Source organism: Pongo pygmaeus, chromosome 2, assembly GCF_028885625.2.
Source record: "Pongo pygmaeus isolate AG05252 chromosome 2, NHGRI_mPonPyg2-v2.0_pri, whole genome shotgun sequence".
In the NCBI taxonomy this organism is placed as follows: Eukaryota; Metazoa; Chordata; class Mammalia; order Primates; family Hominidae; genus Pongo; species Pongo pygmaeus.
In genome coordinates, this window is record NC_085930.1 from 41650224 (window position 1) to 41664942 (window position 14719).

General features: G+C 35.8%; 1 protein-coding gene across 9 annotated transcripts in view; it reads right to left on the bottom strand.

The window, feature by feature from the left end:
* The window catches only part of MORC1 (MORC family CW-type zinc finger 1), a 169201-nt gene that overhangs the window by 40546 nt on the left and 113936 nt on the right, over positions 1-14719 (bottom strand). For 3 of the 9 annotated variants that reach the window (XM_054481551.1, XM_054481550.1, XM_054481557.1), the window contains 4 exons: positions 6851-6913; positions 4893-5138; positions 4640-4711; positions 408-512 (listed from right to left, as the gene is read on the bottom strand). In XM_054481551.1, the coding sequence (XP_054337526.1) occupies positions 408-512; positions 4640-4711; positions 4893-5138; positions 6851-6913 (486 nt within the window). The remainder of the gene's footprint in view (positions 1-407; positions 513-4639; positions 4712-4892; positions 5139-6850; positions 6914-14719) is intronic. The other 6 variants (XM_054481553.1, XM_054481549.1, XM_054481552.1 and 3 more) reach the window with 3 other exon arrangements.

Genomic DNA, 14719 nt, shown 5'->3' on the forward strand with positions numbered 1-14719 from the left:
ATTTAAGTCAATTCAGAATTAAACCTTCTGGTGAGAGTCCAAATTACAAATTACAGAAAGGTTCCTATTCTTCGGATTTGGGAATGAGTTTTCACAATGACCTTCAAATTATATATATAACTTTTGTATATTTTTGCATATTTACATATATATTAAGGCTTTCTTACCCAGATAACTAAAACAGAAAGGGGCCGTGGACTAGGGGTGGAGATGTGTAAGTTCCAGTTGTATCCCTACTAGTTTATGTAGCCTTGAGCAAGTAACTTAAACTTTTCTGAGTCATTTCTTCATCTCAAAACTAGGTTATCCAACTAAATGTTTCCATTACTTTGAGACACTAACAGATCCCTCTAATCTTTGTGAATATGAAAATCTCAAGGTGTCATTTAGTGTGTAGTTTATCTCACCAGGATTATATCTGAATCACTCTTGTTGTTCTCATCTTCAATCAATACCTTACATTCCTCTACAAAGTTCAGACTCTGCTTCCTTTTCATGTCCCAAGAAGCGGCCTATAACAAGAAATTAACAAAAAAAAATAAGGATTGGTGGCAATCAATGGTACACACTAAACTACCTTCACTCTTCATTCTGCCTCTACTTACTGCAGACTTTCGTAGGATATATAGCGAAAATTCAATTTCCGATCTTTGTGTATGATAAGCACTTGATAAGACTTACTCAGAGCATATCTGCCTTCCTAATTCCATGCTGCTTAGGTTAATATTAAAATTAATTATATTTCCTGCACCTTCTCTGTTAGTGGTAATGCCTAGTGTGTTTATCGGACAGGATATTAGAAATTTACTACAAATAATCCTCGAGTAATCAAATGTTTCAATTACAGTTTAAAACCTGATTAAATTCATTTTTCAAGTGCTTATAAAGAATTTCACAATCTCCTGATTTATCCAGGAGAAAACTGGGTTTTCTAGATTTTCTTAAATATATAATGTTTTCTGGAGTGAAATTAGCTTATCTTTCTTTTTCTTTTTATTTTTTTTGAGATGGAGTTTCGCTCTTTCACCCAGGCTGGAGTGCAGTGGCATGATCTCGGCTCACTGCAACCTCCACCTTCCAGTTTCAAGCAATTATCCTACCTCAGTCTCCAGAACAGCTGAGATTACAGGTGCCCACCACCATGCCTGGGAAATTAGCTTATCTTTCTAACAGCTGATATGCAATCTGTCGCCATTTCTTCATCTTCCACTTAGCAGTAAATTCATTACTTTTAATGGCAAAAACAGAAATTACTTTTGCAAGAATCTATAATCTGGTTTCTACGCTTTCTACTCCAACAACAAAAATATTCCTGAGATCATCCCTCTTACCTCTAAATCATTAAGTCAACAGACAATTTTTAGGCCTTTGGCCAGTTGAGTTGGCTTCTCAACAGAATTTAGCCTTTGTGACAGTCTCTCTTCAAATCACCCTTTTCCCCCATTTTGGTTTTAATGAAATAATAAATTCCTGGTTTCTTCTCTTACTGCTCTAGCAATTCCTTCACAATCTCTGTGCACCTCTATACTCTCATAGCTAGCCACAAAATGCTAAAATTCCTCAAGCTTCTGTCTAGCCCTTCTTTTCTTCTTACCCATTCAACCTCATTCATCCTTAGGTATGCAAATACCTCACAAGACTGTCTCCTATTTAAACCTCACCTCTGAAATCCAGACTCATGTATATGACTTTTCACTTGGCACATCCTCTTGGAAGTCTCAAATTATGTAAGCTGAACTCATGCTGTTCTCCACAAGCCCAGTCACCTTCTACAATTCCCAATTTCAATTAACGGAATCACTATTCAACCTGGCAAAAGAACTCAAAATTCTGTAGTCATTCTGCCATTTTCCTCTACATGATCCTCTGTATCCAATAAAGACTGCCTCCAGGAAAAGGCAGTGTTACCTCCTCCATCACCATCACCCTAGCCTACACTACTGTGATCTCTCCATCAGAGCATGGTCAAGTCTCCTAACTGCTCTGCCCACATTCGCTTTTGTTAAGCATTATCTGTGAAACAGAAATACCATGTACTGGTTATCAGTTCCAGAGGAGGAGTCTCATAACTTCTGCCCATAGTATCTTGGTTATTGGAGTTGCCAAAGACAACAAAATGCAGTCAGGCACTAGATGGAACAATGCTTTACTCACATAGAGAAGAGACAAAGCAAGATCAGCCTCAGAAATGTGTATCAGTCCCCCATGCCCAGCAGCCTCCCCAATCAGCCAATGCTGGGCAATTGGCTACATGTACCCTTCTCATGCTACAGGAGACAGATTTTGTGTTCCCTCCCCAAGGAAGACAGATATAGCAGTGGGGTTGACCAAGGTTTCATGTGACACATACATTTAAGCAGTAAAGAAGAGCATACACTGGGCTTGCAACAGAGAAATATATTTCCACACAAGGCAAAAAACCCAGCATAGGCCATGTGTGCTCTTTATTTCTTGGTAAGAAAGAGTCCCAGGCTCAAGGTCCATTCTTATGCAGCAAAGTGGAGGCTAAAAGGCTATACCCCTGAGACTGTCTTTCCCAACAATTCTGCTCTCTACTAACCTTTCTTCTACACTTGGCCAAAGCAATCTTTACTAAAGAAAACTCTGGTCATGTCACTTCCCTGCTTGAAACTCTTCAATGGTTTCCCATTACTTATAGGATAAATGCAAAACCCCTTATGACTGGCCTATAGTACCTGCCCTACTCCTCCACACCACAGTCCATTTCTATCTCTTTTCCCTGCCATAGATTACTTGTCTTTTAAAAGTTCTTTGTATTCACCATATTCCCTCTTTAGCAAATGCTGTTCCCATTGCTTAGAAGTGCTTTTCCTCCCCTTTTACCAATGTAATTACATTTCAATCCTAAAAGGCTAGTTACCATATTTTCTGGGAAGATGTTCCTGTCCTACCAGAGTCAAAAACCCTTATTATAAAAAGTCATGCTACTGTGTCATAAAAACTGCTATAGTAGCAGTTGACATTTGTCTCTGTAATTATTGGTTGTCTGCCTCTATCACTAGACTGTAAGTTTGATGGTGGCAAAAACCATATGTGGTTTTATTACCAAATCTCCTGTGACTGGCATACTGAATGGCACATAGTAAAATTATATATATATATACACACACACAGACACATCTATGTTTACATTGGTATATGTATACATATATGTGTATATATATCTACATGAAGTGTGGGTATATTGCTTCTTATAGCTTTACATATTATACGTTTATGCACACAAACACACACACAAACACGCATGCATACTGAGTGAGTCCCTGTATTTAATGTCTAAAATGTTTTGCTCTAACACTTGGTCACACTCCCAACTTCTCAATGGACTGTATGTTTTTAGAGCATGCAACATATCTATACAATAAACTGACTAATCCTAAATCTTGAAATTGCACAGCTAATGAGTTTTTCTGGAATTCCAAGTTAAAAGAGATATGATTATAAAGTGATAACATGCAGCAGTTCGAACACAGCAAGGGTTGAATATCTGCTGAATATATAAAACTTTACATTCAAGTACAATACATAATTCAAATCAACAAAAAACCTGAAATTCTGTAGGTTGTAAACAGATTCAGCTTGGCTCATATAGTTTCAAGAAAAGATTTGGGCAAAAATTTCAAAATCATAGGAAAATGGACTTGAAGTACTTTAAGAGGATGAGCTACCCAAAAATGGCATTAAGGAAAGGCTGCCTTAGGAGGTAAGGATTTTTACTAAAGATTTTCAGAGAGTCTGTATACCATTTGCCGAAGATATTATAAAGGAATGTGTGAGAGATTTCTATAATGTAACTACTATTCAAAATAATTCCTTTTGACTGCTTGCAGTGAGCTGAGATCATGCCACTGCACTCCAGCCTGGGCGACAGAGCAAGACTCCGTCTCAAAAATGATAATAATAAGAATAAGAATAATTCCTTTTGAAAAGATCATGCATAAAATATCTTGCCTCCCACCATGACTACCCAGTGTCTTACACTGGGCAGAGCTCAGCAGATATTTGCTAATTAAATAAGTTTATGGCTTTCAGAGCCTATAGCAGTTCATTTGAATATTTTCTATAGTGAACAATATCTACTCTTTAAGGTTGAATTTAATTTGTGGAAATAGTAAAACGGCATTAGAAGTCAAATGTGATCGACAAGGTAGATAAACTAGGCAGTAAATTTTGGCTTAAAAAGATATAAAATGAAAGTTATTGAGATGATGTCTATAATCATTCAGCACTACACCTAGCACAGGGTAAATGCCCATTCAATTGTAGGCATTAATATTGTTATAAGCTGAATCTGAGGGCAAATTCTCAAAAAAAAAAAAAGAATTAAATAATGGCAACTCTGTAAGAATGAATGTGTTGTGATTCTTTTCAAAGAAGTAAACTCATTCGGACACATGGAAATTCTAGAGTGATGCATTTGTTAACATGACTCTCAACACTTGCTAATACGTTAACATTATATCCCAGTTTTTTCAGAACCTTGATTACAGGGTAAACAATATGTATGATTTAGTTAAGCATTTTTCCTATAAAGCACTGAACGCAAAACTTAAAGATTAAAGGTTTATCCTATATGAATATTTCTCCCTTAAATACAAATTTAAAAGCCTTTTCCCACCTGGGCATTCTTCAGGCACCCTTCAGTTGGTTGAGCTCTCCAGACACTGGTAATATTAGCAATCTGACTTTTCTTTCAAAACAGAGAATACAGAAAAAAAAATCAGAAATTGGGACCTTGTCCAGGAAACACAGATTGCAATGTATATTTTATAATTAAAGTGTCTTAAAATGTGAAAATGAAGCAAAACCTTGACTGAATGCTATTTCCAGAATGAGTGAATTGTTTTGTGAATAAGAAACAATAATAATACCTGGGATCTCTCAGCTAGTTTGACATTTTCTGGCAGAGCTACTGGAATTCTCTGCTGTTGAGAGTTCATTTTCTCCCCCATAGACTTTTTCATAATTTTCGTTTCTGAAATATACTCTACATCAGAGTCTGTCTCTTCTGTGTTTCTTTTCTGTCCTCTATGGCTCACCGAAAGCTCAAAGGATGAAAGAGATTCATGCTTCAAGTCATCGCCCAAAAGCCTGATTTTCTGGGTTTTGGTATTTTCCTTAAATAACAAAGAACACGTTTTTATTTTTTGGTAGATAGCCAATTTATAATTAATCACCACTTCTCTCATAACCTCATTATAATAGGTATTTCTTATTACTAATAAAAAGTTTTAAAATCAAAAGCTTAGAAACAACTTTAGCAAATGTATAATGCCACAATGGCTCATTAAGAATTTGATTCATAAATAGCTGCAAAGTTGTGCTGGGTCAAGAAATCTGATTTTGAGGAATAAAAAGCCCAGCAACTGAGAACATACTGTGCATTCTGACGTTCTCCCAATAGAGGTTCGCTTGCCTTTGGCTCCCTGCTGCAAACAAGGCTGGTCGTCACCCCTACCCACATTCACATCCTGCTTCCTGCCCCTTGCTAGCTGCTACTGCAGCCAATGAAAGATATATTTGCTAAGAGATCTAGAATACATGTGCCTGCTTGTTAGAGCCTACTCTCTTTTGTAAGAAACCAAAAATAACTATTAGAAGGAGAGGAGTTGAGGGCAGACCACCAAGTGACACTCTATTTATCCTAAGCATATCATTATCCTCCATAGTCTTAGTGTCCACTAGTCAAGTAACCCTCTCCGCAACAGTGCTGAAGTCTCAACGAAACTCTTTAGCTCCCATTTTCCTTCACATAAACCACCAACATTTTGTAAAGTTATGATACAGTTATGTATACTAGTTTGTTCATGGCTAAGTCAAATCTCAAGGCATGAGACAATGTTATTATTACAGAGGACTTACAATGACATGTTACAATCTATTTCCCATGGCAAATTACTTGCAGGTGATTTTTACTGCTCTCCACTCCAGAAGAATCCCTTTCTTCATGTTGCTCTCAGACTCTGGTGATAATTTATTATAAAACGGGTAGGTTCTAAGTCTGGTTCTGCAATTCAGGTATGTGGTGATCTTAGATAAATTACTATAAAAGGAGGGAGTTGGATTATAAGACTATACCAGCTCCAACTTATTACTGGGTTCATTGGTCTCTGATTCCTTGATATAGTAGCAGAAGGTGCAAATTTAAAAAACACACACAAACTAAAAAGATAGCATGGAAACAGCTGTTCCAATATTTAAAGTGAATAGTAAAGAAATGCCAAAGATACAAAATACATTATGTATATCAGAAATCTATTTATTTAAAGGTTGTCTGAGTTTATAAATCCCATCGTCTGCCTGTTAAGAAATGTGAATAATTAAAATTATAAAGAGTTCCATATTTTTGTGTGTGACTGATATAATTGAGAAGCTCTAACTAAAGGCTCAAAAATGTTCTTCTCTAAATTTTAAATTCTACATAAGAACAGACACTTGAGGAATATAATGTAACATGACATTTAGCAAACACAAGAAATGATATAAGAACTATATATACAACATATTTCTAGGCAAATTCACATCCGTAGACAAAAAATATATATGTATATATCCCTAGAAAGTACTGGAAAGAAATACATTATTTAAAAAGGTTTTTATGTGCAGGAAGTAAGATAATGGATGATTTAAATTTTGTTTATATTTTATTTTCTAACTTATCCCTAATAAACATGTATCATTCTAACAAGAATAAAATGGCAGTTAAAATATATTAGTGCTTCACTATGTGAACCTCATAAACCATGATGACAGTTGTCCCTTGATAAGGCTTCTCCTTCACATGGTTAAAACATGACACAAATTGCTTAATCCTACATTAATTACTCACCTTATTTGCTGAAGTTAGGCAGGCGGAAGTGACAGTGATTTCGTCCACTGGTATAAATTGAGGCTTTATGGGAAAGCAAACCATTAAGGCAAATGTAAGTAAAAATAACCTTCAACTGGCATAGGGTAATAATTCAGCCTTCTCCATTTCTTAAACAAGGGTCAAGATAGCAAACCCTCATGAATAATTGTTCAAGGAGTGCATTTAAGTTTAGATATCCTGCAATAATGTTCTGATTAGTAGTGACAAGACGGTGCAAGAAAATCCAATGGTTTGTTGAAGCATTACGGATCAAATGTCTTATGAACAAGGCACTGCTCTGTTGAACTGGGTCTCGTTTCCAGCCTCCACAGCCCTTGCCTCTTATCTCTCAAGACTCTGTTCCCCACCTACAGGGTACAGGGTCTGGAAGGAATCCTGACCTTAGGCAGTAGCACTGTCTAGTTCAGAGCTCCAGGTGTCAGCTTCAACGGACTCTTGAGGGTAAACTGGCCTTGACTGTGTCCTTAACGCACTCAATGCCCAAACACATTTACTATTCCTCAGGCTTATTTTCATGTTTCCACACTTTGGCCTGAAATGACTTTCCCAACCTTGTCCATTTGTCAAATTCCACTCATCCTTCAAGTCTCAGTTAAATTATCTATCCTGAAGGTCTCCTCCAATTCCCCAAGGAAGAACTAATTGCTTTATCTTCTATGCCCTCATGGCATTGTTTCTGTTTACATGTTTATGGAGGTAATATAGTCACATACGACAACACATTTTTAGAAGTATATTAAAATGAAGCCTCTTTACGACTTCATTCTCCACTTGTCTAATTCATATTCCATTAATATGTGACCACTGATACCACTGTCTTGTTTAATCTTTCTGGGGATGTGTTTATATATCATATATAAGCACATATGTGTGTGTGTGTGTGTGTGTGTGTATACATATATATACAAATTTTTCCCCCTTTTTGTGGTAGGGAAATATGGTAGCATATTATACACATGGTGTGAATCGTTGAATCGTGCCTTTTCATCTAAGGATATATCTTAGAGGTCTTTCTCTTTAGTATATAAAGAGCTTCTTATTCTTTTACAGCTGTATTATATTCCAGTGTATTGTTGTAAAAAAGTGTATTTAACCAGATCTGTTGACAGACATTTGGATCTTCTCAATCTTTTACTATACAAACAATCCTGCAGTGACCAACCTTGTAAATAGGTAATTTCACATTTGGGTGAATATGTCCATATAATCGATTTCCAAAAGTGACATTTCTGGGTCAACAGATATATGCATTCACAATTTGGATAGACACTGCTAAATTGTCTCCACCAGGCTTTTTGGTGGCCTAGCATATAGGCCTAGTATATACGATTATTCCAAGGGTACTTGAAGAGAAATACATACTCACATACTCTATTTTGGGAGTGCAGAGTATATATATGTATAAAATTATATGTACATTGCTATTATTATTATTGATTGTTTAGGTATCCCTGAGCTGAGAGTAAGTTAAAGTTTCCTATTACTAGTATGATTGTCTCTTTTTTCACGTATCACTTGTAATTTTTGCTTTATTGATGTCATATACATGTTTGATATTAGTTCAATCATTTTATTTTATCCTTTACTTTCATAATTTAAGTTTTTAATGATACATTGTATTTTCTTTTTTTCTGGTGACCTCCATTATGATGATACCTATATGTAATATTTTTAGCTTTCTCTGTGTTTAGACAGGATCTATGTATTTCCTACTCTGAACAGTGGCAAAATTTGTTTACTTTTTCTTCCCCGTTTTCTTCCCCTGATATTTATCAATAGTATGATCCTTCTCAGTGTTTACCTTAGTACTAAGAAGTATGCTAAAATCAAATGACACCTCTTGATCTCCTATTACAGTTGAGGCAAACATCAAACTACTTTTCCCCTTCTATCACCCTTGACTTTCCTTTTTTGTTAGCCGAATTATTTTTACATTGCCAGGGTATTTACATTCAGTTTGGTGTCTAATGTCACATTTGTTTTAGGCTTTTTGCTTTAATTAAATACAGTCAATGCTTACATCCAGTCCTTTGATGTAGAATTTTCAGACATCTCTTGCTGGTTGAAGTTTGATCCCTAGCAGTTTCCTCAAAAAGAGACCATGAGAATATTTCCTGAGTTCTTTCCTATTTTTACGTTTTTTTTTTTTTTTTTTTTTTTTTTTTTTTTGAGACGGAGTCTCGCTCTGTCACCAGGCTGGAGTGCAGTGGTGCAATCTCTGCTCACTGCAACCTCCACCTCCTGGGTTTGAGTGATCCTCCTGCCTCAGCCTCCCAAGTATCTGGGACCACAGGCACACGCCACCACACCCAGCTAATTTTTGTATTTTTAGTAGAGACAGGGTTTCACCATGTTGGCCAGGGTGGTCTCCATCTCTTGACCTCATGATCCGCCCACCTCGGCCTCCCAAAGTGCTGGGATTACAGGCGTGAGCCACCACGCCTGGCCCTTTCCTACTTTTAAATCTATTTACCTGTAGGCTTTTTATGTGAAGAGTAATTTGGTGAATATAAGAGTCTTGGTTTACACTTCCTTTCCATGAAGATCTTACAGTTTTTACTTTATCACCTGAAGCTGATTTTTTTTAGAGAAGTTTGAAGCCAAAGTGAACTGTTTTGTCCCTATAGGTGACTTGATGTTTATACCTGTTGGTCAAAGGAATCTATATTTTTTTTTACAGTCGAGTAATTTTATTATAATATATGTCTTACTGTTGACTATTCTGGGGACAGTTTTTCCCTATTGTGGAGCATTCCATTTCAAACACGTAGCTTCAAGTTTTACCGTTTTCCTGAAAAGTGTGCCTGATTTATATCTTTAAAAATGTGTTCTTCCATTACTCTGATTTCCCTGGGTATTCAAATTGTGCAAATATTGTGTCTCCTTCTTACTTCTATCATTCATTATCATTTTCTGTGTAATTAATTGTAAGCAATTCTTTCCTAATTTCTATTATTTTATTTGCTTTTTACTTTTATCCTCTATACCAGGGGACAGCAAACTTTTTCTGTAAAAGGCTAGATAGTAAATAGGTTTGCAGGTCACATACAGTCTCTGTTGTGTATTCTTTTCTCTCTCTCTCCTCTCCCTCTTTCTCTCTTTACCATCTAAAAATGTAAAAGTCATTTTCAGCTTGTGGGCCATAAATGAACAGGACTAGATTTGGCCCATGGGTAATAGTTTGTGACCTTTGCTCTATATCCCCACTATACTTACCAAAATGATAATTTGCCTCGTGTTTTTTCCAATTGTATGATTTCATTTCTTCTGTTTAAGTTCTGCAAATTATGTTTTATTTCATTGTCTCGTACAGTCTCAGCATCTCTTCATAAATCCTTATATTTGTTTCAGAATCTTCTTTCATAAAAATGACTTTTTTCATTGGGTTTTTAAAAATGTATGTATAAATGTGTATGTTTAATTTCCTTCTGATGTGCATTTTTTCTTTTTTCTAATTTACAGCTTTAGTGAGATATAGTTGACAAACAAATAACAGCACAAAATTCAAGTATATAATTTGAAAGATTTTGATATAAGTATAATAATCAAGATAATTAACATACTGATCATCCCCAAAAGTTTCCTTGTCTCCCCACCACCTCTTCCAACCCTGCCCCATCCCTAACCAACCACTGATCTGCTTTCTCTTGCTGTCAATTAGCTGTATCTTCTGGAGTTTTATATTAAGTGAAATCACACAATATGTAATCTTGACTTCTTTCACTTAGAAGAATTATTTAAAAACTCATCCATATTGCTGTGTGAATCAAGAGTGCACTCCTTCCTGTTACTGAGTAGTTTTCCACTGAATGGACATGCCATAATTTGTCCTTTCGCCTTTTGATGGTCATCTGGATGGCTTCCAGGTTTTGGCAATTACAAACAAAGCTACTTAGTATAAGCACACATGTACAAGTTTTGAAGTGGATATATGCTTACATTTCTCTTGACTAATACCTAGGAATGGAATATCTGGGTCATATGATATGTATATCTTTAACTTTTTAAAAACTGCCAAACTAGGCTTACTCCTATAATCCCAACTCTTTGGGAGGCCAAGGCAGGAGGATCGCTTGAGGCCAGGAGTTTGAGACTGCTGTGAGCTATAATTGTGCCACTGCACTCCAGCATGGGCAACACGGTGAGACCACACCTCAAAAAACAAAACTCAAAACAAAAAAACCCTGCCAAACTAAGTTTTCCCATGTCACTTTACCATTTTGCATTTTCAATGGTTGCTCTCTATCCTAGGTTAACATAGCGTAATCATTTTAACTTTATCCATCATAGTGAGTGTGTAGTGGTTATCTCATTGTGGTTTTAATTTGCAGTTCCCTTAATGATTAACGAAATTGACTTTTCATGTGTTTATTGGCTATCTGCATGTCTCCTTTGGTTAAGTACCTGCTTAAATGTGTCTATTTTTTAACTGCATTGTCTTATTATTGTTTTTTTGTTTTGTTTTTGAGACGGAGTTTCACTCTTGCTGCCCAGGCTGAAGTGCAATGGCACAATCTGAGCTCACTGCAACCTCCGCCTCCCAGGTTCAAGCAATTCTCCTGCTTCAGCCTCCAGAGTAGCTATGATTACAGGCATGCGCCACCACGCCTGGCTAATTTTGTATTTTTAGCAGAGACGGGGTTTCTCCATGTTGGTCAGGCTGGTCTTGAACTCCCAACCTCAGGTGATCCGCCCACTTTGGCCTCCCAAAGTGCTAGGATTACAGGCGTGAGCCACTGAGCCCAGCCGAGTTTTAAAAGTTCTCTCCATACTCCAGATACAAGTCCACTGTCAGGTATTATTTTGCAAATATTTTCTCCCAGTCTGTAGCTTGACTTTTCAATTTCTTAACAATGTCTTTTGAAGAGCAAAAGTCATTAATTTTGATGAGGTACAATTTAAAAAATTTTCTTTTTATAGATCATGCATTATGTGTCATTTTTTAGAAATATATGCCAAATATCAGGTCACTAAAATTTCTTCCTATATTTTCTTCTAGAAGGTTATCTTTTACATTTAGCCCTATCATCTACTTCAAAATAATGTTGTATATGACAGGAGGTAAGAATCAATGTTTGTTATTTTGGGGGATATACGGCTATCCAAATGTTTTGGTTCCATTTGTTGAAAAGATTCCTATTCTCTCATTAAAATGTCTCGGTCCCTTAGTTGAAAATCATCTGGCTATATACATGTGGGTCTATTTCTAAACTCTCTATTCCATTTCATTGCTATATTTGTCTCTTTTTACACCAATACCACACTGACTTAATTACAGTTTTATTACGAGTATTAAAATTAGGTAGTATGATTCCTTCAACTTTGTTCTTTTTTAAGGTTATTTTAATTATTCTAAATTCTTTGCATGCCATATAAATTTTAGAATCAGCTTTTAATATCTATCAAAATACTTGTTTGAATTTTAATTGATGCCAACTGGGGAGAATAGACATCTTAGCAATGTTGACTCTTCAAACTCATGACATGGAATCTCTCTCCATTTATGTGTTTTATTTAATGTTTTCAGTAGTGTTCTATAGCTTTCAGTGTACAGGTCTTACATGTATTTTGTCAAAGTTATCTGTAAGTAGTTCATATATTTTAATGCTATTGGAAATGGTATTTTTCAATTTCAATTTCCAATTGTTTGCTGCTAATATATATAGTTAATTTTTATATATCAATTTTGTATCCTGCAACCTTGCTAAAGCTCATTTCAGTAGTTCTAGTAACTTTCTGTAAATATAATGTTTTCTACATAAACTATCAAATCTTGAAAGAAAAAAAACTTTTACCTCTTCTTCTGCAATCTGAGTGCCTTTTCTTTCTTTTCCTCTCTTTTCACACCATCTAGAACCTCCTGTACAATGTGGAACTGGAGGGAAGAGAGTGAAACTCCCTTGCCTCATTCCTGACCTTAGTGGGAGAACATTGATTCTTTCATTAATAAGCAAGATTTTGGCTGCAAGTGTTTTGTAGATGCCCTTTATCAATTGAGAGAGTTTTCTTCTGCTTTTCTGAAAATTTTATCAGGAATGGCTATAGTTGCTTCTTTTTTGTCATTTATATTTTGCTAGAATTCTTTAACGTTTTTCTTGCAGTATTTTATTTATGTTATATAATTATATGGTTTCTTATTGACGTTTTACTGGCATCTTTTTTTTTAGAGTATCTGTTTAGATGCTATACTAGTTTGTCTTTTTAAACATGTCATTATAAAAGCTGGATTTTCCAGGACCAGCTCTTTGCCAGAGCTTTCTATAGAAAGAGTAAGTGGAGGGCAAATTTCTAGGCAAGTTATTTTTCACAAGCCTAGCTTCTTTTCCTCTGATCTCTACAAAAAATACTGCTTCTGCAAATTGTGACTTATTTGAGTCCTTTCACGTGCATTTCACATTTTCTACTTCTGTGAATCAAAGTTGGTCCAGTAGGGTTCCTGTTGCCTGCTGGCTATTGCAGATAACGGCTATAGCTTTTCCATCTCTAGATGTATCCTTCTTCAGTAAGTGTATTTGTATGGATTCTTTTGATATGCTATCGCTGGGCTCTTCCTTAGATTTCTCTTCTGTTCTTCCTGTGGAGCTCCTGCATCATCTTGATTGCTTTGAGCAGCCCTAAGAAATATGTTGATATACATCTATGCTATGGCTTGAATGTGTCCCCCCAAAAGCATGTACTGGAAACTTAATCTGCAATGCAACAGTGTTGGGAGGTAGGGCCTAAAGGGAGGTGTTTAGGTTATGAGAATTCCATTCTCATGAATGGATTAATGCCAATTATTACAGGATTTGAGACTGCAAGTTCAATCTCTCTCTCTCTCTCTTTCCCTCTCTTGCTTTCTGCCCTCTCTTGCTTTCTTACACAGCAAGAAGGCCCTGACAAGATACTGGCACCTTGATATTGAACTTCCCAGCCTCTAGAACTGTGAGAAATAAATTTCTTTTCTTTATAAATTACCCAATCTTTGGTATTTTGTTATAGTATCACAAAAGAGACTAAGACAGTTTCCTGGTTTGACTAAAATTTCAGTTTGCATTTTTGTCTTCCATTTTCTGTGTTGCTCTTAGAAGACTTTCAGAAAATGGGGAAATGCTAAGTCTATATAGCCATACTTATACCAAAAGTCCCCTGTAACACTTTACCTACCTTTATCATTGTACATATCATAATGTCTAATAGTTACATGTTGACACGTGGGTCTCTTTCAATAAATTGTAAACTCCCAATTATTTGTTTCTATCTGTAGTACCTCATACAAGATTTTGAGTATTATAGGTTCTCAACAAAATGCTGATGATTGGCAGGATAAACAGATGCTTCTAGAGCCCACTGCTCATCTCTTTCATAGCCAAAACAGTGCCACAAGTCTACTCTACATTCAAAAGGTGGTTACTTCTCCACTACTTGTGGGAGCTTATCACACCATTCAGATGCTTTATATTAAATTCCAGTGTATACTCTCTTCCAGTGTTTGCATCACTCTGGGATGAGTCTTGTTCCTGATACAGCAAAATGGATTTCACAATGTATGATTCTCTTAAATTATTTGGGTTTGTAATATTTAGGTGCTAGCTTGAAGATAATTATTTTGTGCTAGTTTTATTGTAATGGATTTTGACCTGAACTATTAATCACATCACTAAACAGAATTTTAAGTCAATAAAAATTTTATAAGTTCTATAAATTATACTCTTTCATTTTAACATCAGAGTTGCTTCTACAAAAGAACTTGAGATACTATAGAAAAACACAGCAAAGATGTCTCAACTACATTTTGAGTAGAAAGACATTAATAGTTACGTCAAATAAAACTTGTTTGTTTTTTGA